Below are 19,338 nucleotides of genomic sequence, written 5' to 3' on the forward strand. Positions count from 1 at the left end.
ACAAGGGCTGGATGAAAGGCTGAACTTATACATGAATCTAACTACTGAAAGTCAGATAAGCATTCATCAATTAATTCCTCAAAATGAAATGCAGCCAACTTATTGAATTCCTCAAACCTCAACACCTATGAAGAGACGGTGCCAACCCCCGCTTAACTATGAATCAACATGCACCAATGCTATATTTTCTAAATGTAATAATCATTTGTTAACAAACAAGTATTCATTACTTCAATGAGCTCATTGTATCTGCATTAAATTACTACATTGTTTCAATTAATTCATTTTTTGTATAAAAAACTGTTATTTTTGTATATGTACATTTCTGAAATACATAACTTAGACAGTTACCTGATAACAGAACACTCTAAATTGTAGTGATGTAGTAGTCAAGTCCGGTCTCGAGACCGATTTCTGCTTTCTCTGACTCGTCTCGGACTTGTTCCTTCAAAGACTCGGTCTTGACTCGGTCTCGACCCTTCAAAGACTCGGTCTTGACTCGGACTCGGCATAAGCGGTCTCGTCCCCATCACTAGTCCACTAGAATACATACCACTAGAAATGTTTTATTTGCTCTGCATGTCCTAACTATGATTAAAAAAGTCAGGGTGGGCTTAACATGTTGATGACAGAGCAGCACTGTTGAAGCAGTTTAGAAAAATAGGCAGAAGATGATGCATGTGGTAGGGATTTTTTTAATGATAGTAAAAGCATAGTCCATATTAAGACGTTAAGACTGCTCCTCTAAACAATTCCCAATCTAGCTTAGTCTGTAGGCCTAACTGTTGATTATTAACTGGGGTGATATTAAATCATGAATATGAAAACTGACATGTTTTTATGGTCTTGGTCTCGACTCCTAAAGACTCGGTCTCGACTCTGACTTGCTTTCTCAAAGACTCTGTCTTGACTCGGACTCGACTGTATTTGAAAACCAACGGACTCGGTCTCGATTCGGTCTAGACCCTTCAAAGACTCGGTCTTGACTCGGACTCGGCATAGGCGGTCTCGTCCCCATCACTACTAAATTGTAATATGGACTCGTGCACTTTCTGTAAAGCTGCTTTGAAATTATGTGTATTGTGAAAAGCGCTATACAAATAAATGTGAATTGAATTGAATGCGTTTAGATCGTTAAAATAGGGCCATTCATCTCTTCCTTAACCTCAGAAATGATGCTACAATTCTCTTCCATTTTTTTTGGACAGCTCCTCCAACATTTTCTCCTGCTTGTCAAGTCTTCTACTGAGGGAGTAAATGACCTATCCACATTAGAGACATCTTCCACCTGATCAGGACACACTTTCTTCATAATAACAGGTATATTCTCAGCCCCACATTCCTCCAATAGCAAGGCTGTAAGGGGTAGACTTACCGTGTTTTCAATGGCAGTGAAGAGAATGTATGTCTATCCCTCACAGCCTCGCTTTCATTTAAAAATCAAAGATGGTGTTGCGAATAAGGTCTATTATACAACACCGGAGCAACTTTAATCTATTTACAGATATGGGTGAGTGATGTATGTGCGCAATTTCCTACGAAAACCATCCCGCTAGGTCTAAAGTATAAACACTTATATGCATACTATATTGAAGCAGGGTAAGACAAAAAGATTGATAATGTATTGACTTCTTATTTAAATGTTGTTAATCTAAAACAGAAAAAGTTACATAGTGTATCTTTAAGTTATCTTTGTGTCAATTAAATGGATTAAACTATTTAGAAAATGTCTGTCCTGTCATTTCCTCAAGATAGATTGAACCTAAATGTTAATTAAAATTCAATGCGTAACCAGGTAGATTGTGAAGGCATCTGGGTAGTATTATAATACAATTCTCAAAATGTTGACTTCAGTACACAGAAAATGAGAGTATTTGATTTTTGAAAACCAGTTGATTGGATGATCAAATGAAAGTCTAACTTTGTGTTAGTCTTACATGTTTATTTGAATGTAAATAATCCAGAACACACTAAAAACACAAAACACACGCACACACAAAAACAATATCTCAAATAAAATGTGGGTAAAGCAGGTGGCACATACAGTAGCATTTTTTTAAATCTTTTGTTTAATATGCAAATTAATTACAATAAGAAAATAATCTAGTAGATGTATTACAATTAATATTTTTTCTTAGGTGTCATGTTGTAATATTTGTATTTGCAAGTAACAAATGAAACAAACCATATAACCATATACATTTTTTTGCCGTCCGTTAATCGTCTCCCCAAAAATTACTGTCTTCATTTAAGGAAGTGTGCAGTCTCCACAACACTGCAGTTCAATTCTACATTTTCTCAAGCTGTAAACAAGCTGGTTTTCTGCCTTTAAAAGCATACAAAAGTGCAGCTGCTACTAGACAAAGTGCCGTGCTGCTAATGCAATCTTTTTAATACAAACATATGTCATTTAGCTGCCTCAGTGCAAATATAGAAACTCCATCATGATGTTGATTGCTGACTTAATGGTTCAGATTTCTGGAGAGGCAGAAACATGACAATGAGTTTTTATAATAATAATAATTTGGTATCCCCAATAATTTATATAGCACTTTTCTGCACTCCAAAGCGCTTTTTATAGGTTTATCATACTTGAAATTGTTAAAGGTGCATTGCGCAACATTTCATGTTAAAAATACCCGTTTTTCTAACCCATACATGCTTAAACAATTGCCTGATGGGCTGAATGAGCCCTTCTATGATCACTGCGATTGCCTCTATAATCCTGTACAGTAAAATAAATAAGAGGGCGTGACGTCATGCGCGTTCACGCTCACCTGGCTATGTCTGGCAGGTTTGTGTATTCGCCGCCATTATCCGCATCAGCGAAGACAACTCAAGCGACTTTTGCAAAAGTAGAAGATGGATTCAAAGAGACCGGCTTCTAGTTCATCCCAAACCCCAACGCAAACTCCACGTAACCGCGTGCACAACTCTGGTTGCAGTTTCGGGTGTCGCCAGAAGGGGGCATAGTTCTGCAAAAACTCAGAGACTTGCGCAATGCACCTTTAACCTAGAGTCTGAAATAATTCATCTCAGGTGTCGACATTTCACACTGTACATTTAAAAACCCTGGATGGGACTTTTTATTTGCATATTTACAAGGATAATAACAGTGATTATTATTTATGAGGTACTTTTTTATGACAGTTCAAAGTGCATGAATGTTTAATAAAACATTGAGGCAGTGTATGACCCAGGGTTAAAAGATGTTAACTCAGGCTTCTTAGTGTGAAACACTTTTTAACACCAAGAGCTATGACTTTTAAGACCAAGTTCAAAATGGCTTTAAAGTTGTGTAATTTAACTACCTTTAAATGATGTCAGGCCATTAGCTTCTGCCGCTGGTGAGTCTTCATCTTCAAGAAAAAAATTGTAAGAGTAATTTGTGATAACTGATTTCTGAGATTGCTCACTTATTGCTCAGAAACATTGTTATACTCCTGTATTTTGTATACACTCTTAAAAATAAAGGTTCTTTATTGGCATTGATGGTTCCATGAAGAACTTTTAACATCAGTGGTACCTTTTCATTCTACTAAAGGTTCTTTATAGTGCTAAAAGGGTTCTTTAGTTTATTAAAATGTTTTTCATACAAAGAAAAATTGCTCTTTTAAGAACCGATCACTAAACGTTCTTTGGTTCCCTTTCAGTCAATCACGTTCGACATCACGCCGGAATGTACCGACGAATTGGGATCTTGCCTGAGAGCCCAATCACCTTAGAGTGATTCGAGCTCGAAACTAAAGAGCCAATGCACCCTCTGCCGAACCGTGGAACCAGATAAGTATTGCACTGCACACTCAGACCCCACTTCAGGATGCTATGCCGTCGCTTAAGTTGGGTCGCTGCGTTCCACCTCGCTGCCCCACTGCGGGTACATCTGTGGTTCTTCTGGCCCCGCTTGTATGGTCTCTGGGATCCCAACCCATCTCGCTGGCTCGTTTGGACTATCAGACTCGGCTATGCTATTCAGTTCGCCGGTGTCCCCCAAAGATTATAGACATTCAGTTCACCTCTGTGCAGGACAAGGGTGCCCCTGTCTTACGGATGGAGATCGCAGTCCTACTGGCATAGCCGGTACCTCCAGCCGATATGAAGACAGGTTTTTTTAAGCCGCTACTTCATTGTACCCAAAAATGGAGAGAATGAAGGCCGCCATCCAAAGGCGGTCCAGCTGATTTGGAGGCGCTTCGGGACCGCACAGGTAGACCTGTTTGCCACGGACACATCTCATTGCCAGTTGTTTTACTCCCTGACCGAGGGGACCCTCGGCATGGATGTGCTGGCACACAGCTCGCCCTGGGACCTACACAAGTATGCGTTTCCCCCAAATCCGCCTCGCTCTCAATCCGTATCCCCTTGGGATCTCTCATTGGTGCCAACGGCACTGCAGAGAACCGCCGTTGAACCACTGCAGTCAACAGTGCTTCTGACTGCGCTGGCTTCCATTAAGAGGGTAGGGGACCTGCAAGCATTTTCATGTAGAAGAATCTTGCCGATTTGTTGTGATCCCTATGGTGATTCCATATGTGTCATCTTTCACGGTATGGCTTCCCTGACGGCGAGTCCGTGTCTTTCCCTTGGCAGAGTCTGCTCTGCCATACCTTCTGGTGTTGACTCCCCCAAAACTAGGCCAGAGTTACCTCAGAGACATTCCATATGTCGCACTGCCCTAATAGCCAGTTTATATGATACCTCCCTACGAGTAGGATGTGGTTTTCGCAGCGTCCTTTTCCAAAACTTGAAAGGGCACGCTTTCCCAGTGTTATCCAATAGTCTCGTTGAATGGTTCATGGGGAACAGCAGTTATCAACTTTCGCTGTTCCATCTTCCGTCCCAGGAGGTGTGCTGGGAGGTGCAGCAATAGTGGCGCTTTGTTAGGGATCCCAGTTCATCTGTACATTCCGGCGTGATGTTAAATGTGACCGACTGAAAGTGAGCGTCTCCATTATAAATGTAGCCCTCGTTCCCTGAAGAAGGGTATGGAGACGTCACTTCTCGTCGCCACAGTTGCTGTACCACTGTTTAGCGGCCGGGTCACCTGCTCGGCTCCTCAGCTAAAACCTGAATTGCGAACACACCCGCTTCCATATTTATACCCGTGGTGCGGGGTGGAGCACGCGATGCAAATCTCGCATGCCAATGAGCATTGGGTCGTTTAGTTTACATTTGAAGGTGATTGGGCGGTTTCACTTTATTTTGATGGTCCCTTTAACACAGTCTGTTGTCTAGAAGTAACATTGCACCTACATGTCTACTAACTCTCATTAGAGTATTAGTAGAGTATTAGTAGACTGGTAGGGTTAGGGTTAGAATAAGTTGACATGTAGTTGCAAAGTTACTTATAGTCAGTAGAGTGTCTGTTGGAGGACCATCACAATAAAGAGTTAGCAGATATTAAGCAGACAGTACACTAATACTAATGAGAGTTACATTTACATTTACATTTATTCATTTAGCTGACGCTTTTATCCAAAGCGACTTACAATTGCTATATATGTCAGAGGTCGCACGCCTCTGGAGCAACTAGGGGTTAAGTGTCTTGCTCAGGGACACATTGGTGTCTCACAGTGGATTCGAACCCGGGTCTCTCACACCAAAGGCATGTGTCTTATCCATTGCGCCACACCACCCCAGTTAGCTGACATGTAGTTGCAAAGTTACTTATAGTCAAAAGAATGTTCAAAAGGGACCATCGAAATAAAGTGTTACCGATTGGGCTCTCAGGTGAGATCCCAATTCAGGGAACAAGGGTTACATACGTAACCTAGATGTTCTTTATCACTGAGAAAAAAAACTCCATTGCAGCCTTTATTTTTAAAGGAACACTCCACCGTTTTTTGAAATAGGGCTTATTCATATTCTTTCATACATTTAGATAGGTGGGTAAATACATTTTTGTCTCAGTGCATGCATTGTTTTAGTTTGACAGGGTCGGCGCTAGCTTAGCTTAGCACAATGAATGGAATCCTTTGTTGCCAGCTAGCATGTCCTGAGTAAAAGTGATAAAAACATTTTTTTAAACCCACGTAATTACTTCTTGTGGCCTGCGTATTCACAACAAGTACAAATAGCGATGCAGATTAACACTAGGTGATTTCTTAGGCAGATATTGACTTGGGACTATATTATGGGGAAGCACAGGCGAAGCACGGCTACTTAGGCGAAGCACTGCTACTTGGGCGCAGAGATATCACGCAACACATGAAATCCCACGACTTCTGTCAACATACCGGTGTGCAACGAGTCAAAACACAGAAGAACAACACGCGTGACCTGCACCGAGTGTCTTCGCTTTTGGATTGTTTTTTTTTTTTGAGAAGTTACAGCTACAGTTACAGCAAACATGGTAATTATCTGCGTAGCAAAAGGTTGTGAGAACAAGCAAAGGACATACACGAATGTAACGTTTCACAGAATTCCATCGAATGTGGAACTGAGAAATAAATGGCTAGCTGCTCTGGAGATCTGTACTTCAACGCCTCTCTACAAAATCAAACAGTATCGTGTTTGTGAAGAGCATTTTGCACCGGATGACTAAGTTACTTTGAAAAAATGGAAAATGGGCCCAGAAAGACGGTACTACGTCTGAAACATACGGCTGTCCCCATCCCATCTATTTTCAAAGCACAGGCAGAACAAAGTGCACATGTAAGTTGTCTTTTATTACTCTTCCTTATGTTAATCTGTGTCTTTATTCGGTTATAAGATAGATGCTGAGAAGCTGTATATAGACTACGGTTCAAATAACGTTAGCCTCCTCTAGTATAACCTCATGTTGAATTCAACCTGTTTAGCATGAACAACCAAACTAAAATAAAAATCGCTGTTATCGTTACCTGTAAAATGAAATGACTGAGGGCTAAGTTAGCTATATTTCTCTCACTGAGTTAGCCTGGTTCTTTTGACTCAGGAGTTTTAGTATAACTACTAGAGAGGAGAAGGCTACAAGCAGTTTACTATACATGTGTCATGTTTAAAATAAACACTTACTCTGTGGACAGCTGTCCATTTGGTCTATTCGGCGTGGGGCGTTTTTTCCAGTTCACTTTATCACACCGGAAAAAAAAATCTGAGTACTGCCGGATGGATCAGCGCCGTGAAATCCTCGGTAACTTTAGCTGTGACACAACTGCGGACACGCTCATCTTGATCTGACACGTTGAGCCTGGTTATCGATGGCAGAACTTGTCCCACTCGCCACAGCACAGACACTCTATTTCAGTCGGCATATTCCCCCACATTCACACCACCAGTTCGTGTTGGCTCTCATCCTCACGTCCTCAGGCTGTTGAGTGATCGCAACCTCCTCCTCCTGTCGTTCTATTTCCACTAATTTTCTGTAAACTCTTGTATATAGGTATGGTTCTGGCTCACACAAAATCAGCCATGTTCATCGCCATTCATGTACTGTTGGGAAAATAGCCAGGCAGCTACTATTCACACCGGTATGTTGACGGAAGTCGTGGGATTTCATGTGTTGCGTGATATCTCTGCGCCCAAGTAGCAGTGCTTCGCCTAAGTAGCCGTGCTTCGCCTGTGCTTCCCCATTATATAGTCCCATGTCAATATCTGCCTAAGAAATCACCTAGTGTTAATCTGCATCGCTATTTGTACTCGTTGTGAATACGCAGGCCACAAGAAGTAATTACGTGGTTTTTTTGGGGGTTTTTTTATCACTTTTACTCAGGACATGCTAGCTGGCAACAAAGGATTCCATTCATTGTGCTAAGCTAAGCTAGCGCCGACCCTGTCAAACTAAAACAATGCATGCACTGAGACAAAAATGCATTTACCCACCTATCTAAATGTATGAAAGAATGTGAATAAGCCCTATTTCAAAAAACGGTGGAGTGTTCCTTTAAGAGTGTAATGTACACTCTAAAAATAGTGTGTTGGTTCAACAATAACAAACTGACACAACAGTTTACATCCATCTTTTGAGTTATGACATATTTGAATGAAATTATGTAGAGGAACATAATTATGTAACAAACATAATTTTTAAGTTGATTCGTCAAAAAAAGTCACTGCCACTACTTAAGTAACGCCGACATTTGAGTTTAAATTACACACAATATTATGTTAATGTGTTGATCAACATTATTATGTCAACAGAACTTAAAATGTTTATTGAAATTAAAATTAAAATGAAATGATTGATTTCTTTTACAAATATTATGATATGATAGACATTAGTAGATTATACGTTTGTTAGGTTTCTTACCTTTAATCACACCATCCACATGAATGGCTGAAACAAGATCAGTTACCAGTTCTTCTTTTTCCTCACATTCTGAATGATATTAGAGAGAGTGTAGTGATTTATTTTAGTTTAAAAATCTACAGTGATAATTCTGGCTTGTTAAACAAGCAAATTCATGCAAAATGAATGTCACTAATAGTTTTTCATATAATATCATCACAAAAGCTTGGGATATGAAATAGAACCATTTGTTAAAGGAGAACTCCGGTCAATTTTAACATTGAGCTCATTTTTTTGTAAATTTGGAGTGCTAGAGAACAACGACAAAAATCGGTGTTGCCTACACCGTGTTATCCTCTTTTTAAAATTTGCACCCTGTTGACTTCAATGGGGCAAGTTTTAAACCTGCAGTCAGATTCACCCGTGATCACTCTGAAGGAATCACTCACATTAGCTGTGCACTTGAAATGACACATCAAGGATGTTAAGAGGCTAAAAGCAGGTTTAAAACTTGCCCCATTGAAGTCAACAGGGTGCAAATTTTTAAAAGAGGATAACACGGTGTAGGCAACACCGATTTTTGTCGTTGTTCTCTGTATTGACAGCACTCCAAATTTACAAAAAAATGAGCTCAATGTTAAAATTGACCGGAGTTCTCCTTTAAAGTGACTGAGTACATGACTGTGTTTTTGATTGTTATGTCAGCTAGACACAGTTAAAGGCACATACCTTTCATCTCTGTGGGACTGTTGTCCATGTACTCCTCCAAGGGTGAAGCTGTTTCTGCAGAGTAATTAAAGACCCACACAAATGTAAATATAGATAAATTGCACACACACACACACACACACACACACACGTTTTATGGTGACTTTTCATAGACATAACGATTTGTATACTGTACAAACTGTATTTTCTATGTCCTTACACTAACCCTAACCATCAGAGGGAACTTAATTTCTGCATTTTTATATTTTCAAAAAAAAAATCAGTTTGTATGATTTATAAGCTGTTTTCCTCATGGGGACAGAAATGTCTGGTATTAATATAGTTGTGGGGACATTTGGTACCCATAACTTACGGTTCTTGGAGTCTGCCATTGAGAAAAACAAGTCCTCTGGTACTGTTTCTTTTTTCTCTAAAGATAATGATAAGAAACAAAAGTTTTGTAAGAAGTAATTAAATGTAAAATGTTACTAATATAATTAAAAACACAGAAGCTAAATGTTTTTTACACAGAAGATAAAACTGTTTTTACTGTATTATTGATCAAATAAATGCAAATTTCGTCCCAAATGACGCACTGTATATGTCACGGTTTTCCCCGCGCCTGTCACGGTCCCTCGCACTACATTTCCCAGCAACCCCCTGGATCCTCACCACACCTGCAATCATTTCTCTCATCACCGCAGCTGAATTCCATCACGTCATTATCGCTTCATACCCAGCCTTTATATTCTGTTTGCTCTCACTCACTCACTGCCGGGTATTAAACGTCATGTCACGTCACATGGTCAACGGTTCTGAATCAGGCTTCACATGTTCAGCGGCTCTGTATCCAGCTTCAAGTGTTCGGGAGTCTAATCTAGCTTCAAGCGTTCGTGAGTCAAATCAAGCTTCAAGTGAATCAAATCAAGCTTCAAGTGAATCTGTGACTGAATCGTATATCCTGAGTTCAAGAGTTCAAGACTATCCTGAGTTTATTCCTTTTTGAGTTATAAGAGTATCCTGATTTTGTTCCTTTGCATCTACCTTGTCCTGGATTTACTTTAGTGTATAAATAAAGTTTTAGTTCTTTTGGTATTCCTGTCTCCCTGGAGTTATATTGTGACAGTATACTATGCACTCAACCATGTACTGTGTGAAATTTATAAGGGTATGTTTGTCCCCACGTAATTAAAGCTTTGACAGTTGAGTGCATGAAGTGTTCAACATTAAGTGCATCATCCGGATATTTGAAGTCGCACTATTTATACTACAAATCGTCATGGAATTGTGCATAAGTATGCAGTCTTGGAGTATAGAGACTTTTAGAAATTTAAAAATCGAAACATCTGAATGGTAGTTTGTGACAACAAGCTGGAAATGGCTGAATCCATGTCTAAGGCTTAATAACAATTTTACATTTTTATCAGATATTTACACTAAGTGCACTAGAGGGTAAATAGTGTTTACACTAAGTGTAAATAATAGTAGACCCTGTTTACATCAACTGTAAAAAAAAAAAAAAATGAAATCCTGTTTACACTACATCCACTGATAGATACTATTCAAAGAAAGTGTAAATAGAAGCAGCACTACAGTATTTGAAGTCTGAGCAATGGGTGACATGAGGCTGGTTGCTGGTGCTTGGTGTAAACAGATATGGCTTTTTTTTTCTTTTCTTTTTTTTTAATGATGAGACCAGTATTAAGTATATGAATTGTTTTCTGTTTGTACCTGGTTTACGGGTGATTCTCAGAACGAGGCATCCAATGATCAGGATAACAATAAAGCAGACAAGACATCCTGAGATGGCCAGCAGAATTTTTCTTTTTAATACTGTAATGAGGGAAATTATGAAGTAAATCAAATGAAATTAGCATTCCCTTAAAACATTTATGAAGAAATTATATATAAAAAGTTTTTGTTGTCCATCATAGTAACAGGATACTTCTCACTTTAAATTTTTTTTGTTTTCCTCATTTGTAATCTAAATGTATGTTCCCTCTCAATGCTGCGCTTGATTCAGTGCTCTGGGAACACTTTTTGTTGTGACCAGCTGTGAAATATGTGTGCAACACGTCAATGAAATTGACTTAGAACTCTATAGCCTTGGACAGTGATGTCATCGCTCATCAGAGGCTATAATTAGATGTGCCACAGGTGTATTGACAGGTATTTTTGTCTTCAGACCATACTGTGTGTATGTGTGTGATTAAAACTCAGCCCGGTCTCACCCCAAAACGTCACATACTGACGCGTCTTGACCAAACGGCAATATACGACGAAAAGGGTACCCCTAAAACGTCCAAATGAGACGAAGACATAAGCGCACCAGCAGCGCCTCTTAGCGGTACCCTAACGCATACCTAAACCTACCCATAACCCGAATAGTCACATATGGACGTTTTAGGGGTACCCTTTTCGTCGTATATTGCCGTTTGGTCAAGACGCGTCAGTATGTGACGTTTGGGGGTGAGACTGTGTTATAAAGCTCTATCTATCTCTCTGCTAGGAGTTAGTTTTCATTAGGCAGTGTGCAGAAAATTCTCTCTTTCTCCTCTCACTCTTTTATACAAGTGAAAAAGGAAAAGAAAAATGAGCGATGTGCAATGTAAACGGTGTGTGCCTCCGTATTGCTTTGTATGTTTGGGGGAGGAGCACGCTGCCCTTGCGTTGGAGTGCGAGCATCGTGAATTATTCACAGTTAAGATGCTACGTGCTCCTCTTGTTTACTTCCAACTTCCGCTATGCCATCATGGGGCTCGCAAATGGATTTGGCTGAGGGGCAAGAAACGGGTCCGTCCCTAGCACTCGCTCTCTCTCAATACCCAGATGTCCTTTTGCTCGATCCTGACGCTTCTTCGGCTCGGTGCGGAGGTCAATGAATTATTATGAGTGTTCCTCACGTGATGACCAAGCGTGTGAGGAAACACTCAAGATGGTTACTTGAACAAGAGACCCCCCTAACGCTCCAAACTGGAAGACAGATTTCAGTCTGGTGGCCAGGAGGAGGGACCCCTACAGAGGTCTCTCCCCTTCTTTGAAGACCTTCATAACGAGTTATCTCGTTCATGGGGGAAACCAAATACTTCTTGTGTCTTTGCATCTTCGACGTCGACATTTTCGATTATCGTGGGTGCGAAGGCATGGGGATATACGATGATGCCACTGGTCGAAGAGATGCTTGCGAGCTATCTCTCACCTGGTTCAGCATCATCATTTAAAGAAACCAACTCTCCCCACTAAGCCGTGCAGAACCACCTCAACACTAGTGGGGAAAGCGTTTTAAGTGGCAGGTCAGGCTGATGATACACTGCACACCATGGCGGTGTTACAGACATACCAGGCTGACCTGCTGAAGGACCTGAGTGCGGGAGGTTCCATCGACAAGGAGGCATTCTCGGAGCTTCGTCGAGCCACAGATTTGTCCCTCCGTGCGACCAAGCAAATGGCACGCGCTATCGGACGTTCAATGGGTGCTTTGGTCAGCACGGAGAGGCACCTGTGGCTGAATCTCACGGCCATCAAGGACAGGGACTGAGTGTTGCTGCTTGATGCCCCTATCTTACCTTCCTGCCTTTTTGGTGACTTGATTAATACATTTGTCAGGAGGTGAAGAAACACGAGGAAGCATTTGTGCAATTCCTTAATCGCCGCACTCAGGGGGAACAGCTGTAGGCCACCCAGCCTCATCCCGGTCCTTCTGTAAAACGTGAGGCACAAAAATAGAGTGTGGCAAGTAGGGCTGGGCGATTTAAATCGTGAGATTGTTATGCGCATCTCGTCAGTAAAGCCGGTTCCTTGATTAGTAGTAAATCGCCATCACCTGCTTTCAGATGGAGCGGCATTTACTACAAAGAGCCGTAGTTAACTGACAAGCTGAGCCATATCGCATTAATTATCGCTGGCGATACGTAATCAAGGAACCGGCTTTACTGACGAGATGCGCATAACAATCTCACGATTTAAATTGCCCAGCCCTAGTGGCAAGTAGCACTCCCCCTCATCAAGACTGGTGACCGGCTCGCCGCCCTCAGCAGCCTCCAAAATGGCCAGACCTCAGGACTATCATCTCCAAAAAGAGGAAGTCCTGATGGTCACGCGCCCAGCTCTGTGGGGGTGGCCCCCCTCGGGATGGGGCGCATGAAAAATAAACCAGCCCACCCCTTCCCGGCACCCCCACGAAACCTCTGTACAATCCCCGCCGCCTCTGGTGTTTCGGGGGGCAACGGTTTCCAGCGAAATGTTGGGTGTTCCGTTGCTTCCTGTTGTTGCCCAGGACTCATGTCTGAGACCTTTTCACAAGCTTGTGAGTTCACACTACACAACCGTGAGGGGTCCAGACACCCCCAGTTCTAAGTCAATTTCACTGATGTGTTGCAGACATATTTCACATCTGGTCACAACAAAAAGTGCAGCATCTCGTTCCCGCTTTTTCAGGGAACAGGGTTACAGTCAAATAACCTGAGACGATCTTGAAAATCTTGAAGATAACTTGACATTGTTTTAATCCACAAATCATCCACATCTATACATTGTATGAAATAAGTTTAATAATAAATATTCACATTACTCACTAATATTATTGGCCATGAAGCCCTCACTCAGAGCAGAGTACAGTGGTCTCTCTGTCCTTATTCCCTTGCACTTGAATTCACTTTTAATAGTTTCTTCAGTTGCTGTCACTTTGAACATATCTGACGACCCATTGAGCTTCTGTCCGTTCTCGAACCAGGCGTAGCTCCACTGTCTGCTGTCTGAGACGTTACATCTGAGGGTCAGGATATTCCCAGACATGATGTCGCTCAATTCAGTCTCCAGACTCAGAAATGCAGGTGGACGAGCTTAGAACAAAACAAAATATTATTTTAGAAATAATCTGTTTTAAAATGTATTTCATAATGAGTCTTCTAATTATTCCTAATCAATAGGCATCAGTGCTTTTACTTTTACTAGTTTTAGTAACTTTTTAAAATGCACTTACTTGTGAAATCAATACTTTATTCATACCATGTACTGTATGTTCAAAACATATCATAAAGTAAACTACACTTTACATAACTAGATTACGCAATTTAATTACAAAATAAATGTAACTGTAATCAGTTACAGTTACTGAGATTTTTTTTTAATTAAATTACAGTTACTTATGAAAATGTTAACGATTACAAAGGTGGTTACATCTGAATATTTTCTGTAAAAAGCTAGGATATGTTGAATAATGTTTTTGATGTGCACTATATGTCTCCTGCCATTTAAAGGCTGTTTATTAAACCTATGCTATTCTGATGCTTTTGATTGGTTGTTGAATTTGCAGCGCACCCCATCAGCCAATTACATCAGTCCACATTGCTGCTGAAATATTTAGGTTACAACCTGTCTGAGAGTTGCCACCATGGCGAGTGACAAAAATGCATCCCAGTGCATAATTTTCCAAATCAGAAAGGGGTGCAAATATAACAGTTCAGTGCAAAATATGTTTGCCAACTATTAAAAAGCTATTGACATCGAATGTTTCAATGTCGAACATCTGCAGGCCTAAAGTTAACCGTTAGCAGTCAATAAAAAAGTAGTAAAGGCATTGCCTACTCTCGCCTGCCACACCATGCTACTAATGTGTATTCAAGATGAATTTTAGCTGTTCTGCTAGGTGCATGTCCAGTAGTTTATTTAACAATTATAATCTCCATTCATAACAAATTAGTTATGTCTAGTCTGCTAGCTAGATAAAGACGTCTTTACCAGCCACACTTCTATTTATGAATCAGTGTTGAGTACTACTGTAAGGTTAACCCTGCCTGGTTTAAATGTTTTAAAATGATTAACAGTTGAAAACATTCGTTATAAATTTAGAATAGTAATCAAATGTAATCAGTTACATTACTTTAATAAAGTTACACAATAGTTGAATAGTTACACAACTTATTACATTTTAAATAGGGTAACATGTAATCTGTAACCTATAACATATACATCTCACCTTCAACTCGCACTTGTAGAGTCTCACTATCCACTAAGAAGTCTCCTCTCTTTGCTTTGCAGTGATAGACACCAGTGTTAGAGGGAGATGCTGAGTTGATAGTGAAGGTTGGATCTGTGATCAAGGTTTCTGAGTCTTTATACCAGCCATACTTCCAACCATCACCAGTCATGTTACAACCAAGCTGGACTTTCTCCTCAGTGTAAAAGAAATCAAACCACTGATCTTTTCTGATGTCTGGTTTTGGTGTGTCAACTAAGAGCAAAAGAAAAAAATTTGAAATAATGGACCACTTTCAAACAATTACTGCCTTGAATTGCATGTGCTTGTAATTCTTTATAATCCTCAGACAGAATGAACAACATTTTTCAGTGAAAATCCTTTTGCACATAGTCAGGAAGCTGTAAATGCTGATTCTAACCTATTTATAATACAAATGTCAGTGCAACAGTAAAGCAGCTAAACCTTTTCTATGGAAAGCAAAATCCTCATTGACCTCTTTAAGACACATGGCTGTCACTATTTGAATTATTTTTATTTTTTTATTTTTTTTACTTTCAAATTTTTCAGAAGCAGATTCACTTGCCATAAATATGAAGTTTCAAAGCTTCTGTTTGTCCTGTAGTCACTGGCTTTCTCTTCAGATGTTTTCCTCTGCAGGTATACTGTCCTGAATGACTCACTTTTGCTGAGCGGATTGAGAGTGTGTTTCCAGAAAAGGAAATGTCCTTGTTACCTGAAAGCTCAGTTCCGTTTCTAAACCATTCATAGCCCCATTCATTTGAACTGATTGAACACTTCAGAATCACTTTTTCATTTGGGTAAAATGTTTTCCATTCAGACTCTATTGACAGTTTTGGTTGAGGCGGGTCTGCACAGGAAAAAATTAAAAACAACAACAGTAATGAACAATTGATGTGGAAAAGTGAATGAGAATTATATTTATAGCCAGAATCCCAGTTTCTTGGTTATACAATTCTTTAGTCTAAAATACTTATTTAACTCTCTTGATTCCATGTCATTTCTTTAAAGGGATAGTTCACCCAAAAATGAAAATTCTGTCATCATTTACTCACCCTCAAGTTGTTCCAAACCTGTATGAGTTTCTTTGTTCTGCTGAACACAAAGGAAGATATTTGGAAGAATGTTTGTAATCAACAGATCTCGGTCCCCATTGACTTCCATAGTAGGAAAAATATATACTATGGAAGTCAATGGGGACTGAGATCTGTTTGGTTACAAACATTCTTCCAAATATCTTCCTTTGTGTTCAGCAGAACAAAGAAACTCATACAGGTTTGGAACAACTTGAGGGTGAGTAAACAATGATAGTATTTTCATTTTTGGGTGAACTATCCCTTTAACATATTTGGCAGATGCTTCCAAAGTGACTTACATTGTGTTCAAGTTATAGGTCTGAATTTAATCAGTTCATTCATTTCCTGGGAACTTTACTAAGGCATTGTAAACTCAATGAATGCACAATGAGATGAATATTCCACAATAGAAATGACTATTAAGGGGTAAATTATGGACGTACCTTGAACTCGCACTTGTAGAGTCTCACTATCCACTGGGAAGTCTCCTCTCTTTGCTGTGCAGTGATATACACCAGTGTTAGAGGGAGATGCTGAGTGGATAAAATACGATGGATCTGTGATCAAGGGTTTTGAGTCTTTATACCAGTCATACTTCCAACCATCACCAGGCATATTACAACCAAGCTGGATTTTCTCCCCAGTGTAGAAGGGCTCAAACCACTGATCTTTCCTGATGTCTGGTTTTGGTGTGTTATCTAAGAATCACAGGGGTAGAATTAAAAATAATAGACTCTCTTCAAATGATAGCAGCCTTGAGTTGCATGTGCTTGTAATTCTCTATGATCTGAGACTAAATTAACTGTATTATGCTGCTAATAATGTCTGGCTTCTTCACTGTACTCTTTTTTTTAGTGTCTGTTAATTTCATTCATATCTATTAATCATAGAATATCATAAGTAATTTTACCATGAATATGAAGTTTCAAAGCTCCTGTTTGTCCTGTAGTCACTGGCGTTCTCTTCAGATGTTTTCCTCTGCAGGTATACTGTCCTGAATGACTCGCTTTTGCTGAGCGGATTGAGAGTGTGTTTCCAGAAAAGGAAATTTCCTTGTTACCTGAAAGCTCAGTTCCGTTTCTAAACCATTCATAGCCCCATTCATTAGAACTGATTGAACACTTCAGAATCACTTTTTCATTTGGGTAAAATGTTTTCCATTCAGACTCTATTGACAGTTTTGGTTGAGGCGGCTCTGCACAGGAAAAAATCAAAAACCACAACAGTAATGAACAATTGACGTGGAAAAGTGAATGCAAATTATACTTATAGCCAGAATCCCAGTTTCTTGGTTATAAAATTGTTTAGTCTAAAATACTCATTTAACTCTCTTGATTCCATGTCATTTCTTTTACATATTTGGCAGATGCTTCCAAAGTGACTTACATTGTGTTCAAGTTATAGGTCTGAATTTAATCAGTTCATTCATTTCCTGGGAACTTTACTGAGGCATTGTAAACTCAATGAATGAACAATGGGAAGAATATTCCACAATAGAAATTACTATAAAGAGGTACATTTTGTACTCACCTTCAACTCGCACTTGTAGAGTCTCACTATCCACTGGGAAGTCTCCTCTCTTTGCTGTGCAGTGATATACACCAGTGTTAGAGGGAGATGCTGAGTTGATAATATACATTGGATTTGTGAGCAATGGTTTTGAGTCTTTATACCAGTCATACTTCCATCCATCACCAGGCATATTACAACCAAGCTGGATTTTCTCCCTAGTGTAGAAGGGCTCAAACCACTGATCTTTCCTGATGTCTGGTTTTGGTGTGTTATCTGAGAATCACAGGGGTAGAATTAGTAATAATGAACTATCTTCAAGCAATAAATGCTTTGAGTTGCATATGATTACTATTATTTATAATCCAAGACTAAATGAACTGACTCATACTTCTAATAGTATCTGGACACTGTCAAGAAGAGTAGACAGGAAACTGCATATGCTGACATGAACACTGATACAAGCCAATGCAAATGAAAATCAGCATAAAATATAAACAGCTTCTTCACTGATCTCTTTTGGGTGACTGTCAATTTCGTTCATATCTATTAATCATAAAATATCATAAGTAGTTTTACCATAAATATGAAGTTTCAAAGCTCCTGTTTGTCCTGTAGTCACTGGCGTTCTCTTCAGATGTTTTCCTCTGCAGGTATACTGTCCTGAATGACTCTCTTTTGCTGAGTGGATTGAGAGTGTTTTTCCAGAAAAGGAAATGTCCTTGTTACCTGAAAGCTCAGTTCCGTTTCTAAACCATTCATAGGCCCATTCATTTGAATTGATTGAACACTTCAGAATCACTTTTTCATTTGGGTAAAATGTTTTCCATTCAGACTTTAATGACAGTTTTGGTTGAGGCGGGTCTGCACAGAAAAAAATAAAAAAACAACAACAGTAATGAACAATTGACGTGGAAAAGTGAATGCGAATTATACTTATAGCCAGAAGCTCAGTTTCTTGGTTATAAAATTGTTTAGTCTAAAATACTCATTTAACTCTCTTGATTCCATGTCATTTCTTTTACATATTTGGCAGATGCTTCCAAAGTGACTTACATTGTGTTCAAGTTATAGGTCTGAATTTAATCAGTTCATTCATTTCCTGGGAACTTTACTGAGGCATTGTAAACTCAATGAATGAACAAAGGGAAGAATATTCCACAATAGAAATGACTATAAAAAAGGTACTTTTTGGACTCACCTTCAACTCGCACTTGTAGAGTCTCACTATCCACTGAGAAGTCTCCTCTCTTTGCTGTGCAGTGATACACACCAGTGTTAGAGGGAGATGCTGAGTTGATAATATACGTTGGATCTGTGATCAAGGGTTTTGAGTCTTTATACCAGTCATACTTCCATCCATCACCAGGCATATTACAACCAAGCTGGATTTTCTCCCCAGTGTAGAAGGGCTCAAACCACTGATCTTTGCTGATGTCTGGTTTTGGTGTGTTATCTGAGAATCACAGGGGTAGAATTAGTAATAATGAACTATCTTCAAGCAATAACTGCTTTGAGTTGCAAATGCTTACTATTATGTATAATCCAAGACTAAATGAACTGACTCATACTGCTAATAGTGTCTGGACACTGTCAAGAAGAGTAGACAGGAAACTGCATATGCTGACATGAACACTGATACAAGCCAATGCAAATGAAAATCAGCATACAATATAAACAGCTTCTTCGTTAAACTCTTTTGGGTGACTGTCAATTTCGTTCATATCTATTAATCATAAAATATCATAATTAGTTTTACCATAAATATGAAGTTTCAAAGCTTCTGTTTGTCCTGTAGTCACTGGCTTTCTCTTCAGATGTTTTCCTCTGCAGGTATA

General features: G+C 39.6%; 1 protein-coding gene across 5 annotated transcripts in view; it reads right to left on the reverse strand.

The window, feature by feature from the left end:
- LOC311302846 (obscurin) overlaps positions 1-19,338 on the reverse strand; it is a 78,005-nt gene that overhangs the window by 42,821 nt on the left and 15,846 nt on the right. For 2 of the 5 annotated variants that reach the window (XM_084428935.1, XM_084428932.1), the window contains exons 4-10: positions 18,702-18,956; positions 18,080-18,364; positions 17,522-17,776; positions 16,902-17,186; positions 16,435-16,689; positions 15,481-15,765; positions 14,895-15,149 (exon numbers count right to left, since the gene is read on the reverse strand). In XM_084428935.1, the coding sequence (XP_084285061.1) occupies positions 14,895-15,149; positions 15,481-15,765; positions 16,435-16,689; positions 16,902-17,186; positions 17,522-17,776; positions 18,080-18,364; positions 18,702-18,956 (1,875 nt within the window). The remainder of the gene's footprint in view (positions 1-14,894; positions 15,150-15,480; positions 15,766-16,434; positions 16,690-16,901; positions 17,187-17,521; positions 17,777-18,079; positions 18,365-18,701; positions 18,957-19,338) is intronic. The other 3 variants (XM_084428933.1, XM_084428934.1, XM_084428936.1) reach the window with 3 other exon arrangements.

This window comes from Rutilus rutilus (assembly GCF_951802725.1).
Source record: "Rutilus rutilus genome assembly, chromosome: 13".
Taxonomy (NCBI): domain Eukaryota; kingdom Metazoa; phylum Chordata; class Actinopteri; order Cypriniformes; family Leuciscidae; genus Rutilus; species Rutilus rutilus.